This window comes from Nanorana parkeri, unplaced genomic scaffold (genome assembly GCF_000935625.1).
Source record: "Nanorana parkeri isolate BGI_ZX_2015 unplaced genomic scaffold, ASM93562v1 scaffold1484, whole genome shotgun sequence".
NCBI lineage: Eukaryota > Metazoa > Chordata > Amphibia > Anura > Dicroglossidae > Nanorana > Nanorana parkeri.
The window spans coordinates 394,140-395,724 of NW_017307752.1; the positions used below are offsets into that span (position 1 = coordinate 394,140).

The 1,585-nt window shown below is 37.7% G+C and overlaps 1 protein-coding gene across 1 annotated transcript in view; it reads left to right on the forward strand.

The window, feature by feature from the left end:
• PIGN (phosphatidylinositol glycan anchor biosynthesis class N) overlaps window positions 1-663 on the forward strand; it is a gene marked incomplete at both ends in the record, with an annotated part of 128,295 nt that extends 127,632 nt beyond the window's left edge. Inside the window, one exon of the mRNA XM_018570237.1 lies at window positions 639-663. Within this exon, the coding sequence (XP_018425739.1) occupies window positions 639-663 (25 nt within the window). The remainder of the gene's footprint in view (window positions 1-638) is intronic.
• Between the last annotated feature and the right edge of the window lie 922 nt (window positions 664-1,585).

A 1,585-nucleotide genomic window follows, 5' to 3' on the forward strand; every position in this document is an offset into this window, starting at 1 on the left:
CCCCCCCAAAATGTTTAACTCCCCCACGTTTACGCACCTATACGCGCAAATACGCGCCCGGTGCCCCAGCGCGCAAAAACGACAATTGCGCTACACATGTTACATATCGCCGCGAACGTCGCAGTGAGAGCAATCATTTTAGGGCCATCAATCACTGATAACACTAAACTGATGAGCGGTAACAGCTTTTAAAGCGTCGCCTATGGCCAATTTTGGGTATTGTCGTTTTTTGAGGTTTCGCGAGCGCACGCAATTTTAAGGCTTGACATGTTTGGTGTCTTTTTACCCGACGTGACCCCGTCTTTTATATTTTACCAAAAAATTGGGTAATAATAAATGTTTTATCATTTAATATAGGGGAAACTGTTTTTTTTTTTTTAAATTCGGTAATTTTTCCTTAATATAGTAAAAAATAAAAACCCCAGTGGTGAATAAATACCACCAAAAGAAAGCTCTATCTGTCTCCAAAAAAGGGTATAAAATTAATTTCAGTACAGCGTTGCATGACGGAATAAATGTCAGTCAAAGTACCGCAGCGCTGAATACTGAAAAATGGCCTGGATGGGAAGGGGGTTTAACACCGCGGATGTCAACTGGTTAAAAATGACAGCTGCTTCCTAACTTTTGAATTTGTTTAGTCTTGGAGCTGGATCTGTACATGTACTAGTACCGAGTACGGTACTTGGTATCTGAACATCCCTAATAAAAAGTTTTAAGGCTCCGCACTTTGGGATAGGTAAGTTCAAGCTAAAACAAAGTAAAAAAAGCAGAGCTAAGAAATGAAACAAACACAGAGATTTCTTATGTGCTACATCTTCACTTTTATGACAGAAAATGAGCAGGAAAAAAAAGGATTTGATCACCTTTATCTCATTTTTTATTTGATCTCATAAGTTCCAAAAACTGCAATACCCTGGGCCTTTTCAGAGTAAAAATAAATCTTTAGTTCTAAAAGAGCTGCTTATTAGCACAACTTATTAATACCAGTCCAGTGGCTGATTATGGTGTTATCTGAGGAAAGATGTGAAAGAACAAACGCAGTCTGTGCAGATCTGCTAATGATCCCCTCTTATCAACTGACAACACTGAACTGGGTAAAATAAGTACTAAAAAGGACATTGAAAGATCTGAAATGCTGGCTGGCCTGAGAAGTTTCAATACCTGCTATTGTACATTGCTCTGGGGTTTGGAAAAAATAACATGCATCTGTATATACCTCATACGTTTTATCAACTTAGCATCTTGGTGGATGGAGTTTCTAAAATATGGTATCTTTTCTTGGCACAATGAGCCCCTTACCGAAAGTCCTCAAAATGAAGTGTCTCAAGATGTCTATCTGTTAATGGTTACCTTCACATCTATCATTTCATGGAAGTAGTACATTTTAGCAAGTTCATATCCATGGCCAAGTTTACCAGGCGTGGTTCTGAGAGTATATACATTTACATAACTATATGCTGAGTGTAGCAAAAATGTTGTATTCATTATTGATAATATTCTCAACTTCCATATTGGTAATGCAGAATATATACTGAACTGATTTCTTTCTAGGATAACTTTAGTGTCTTTCATGTTCTGTTGGTGT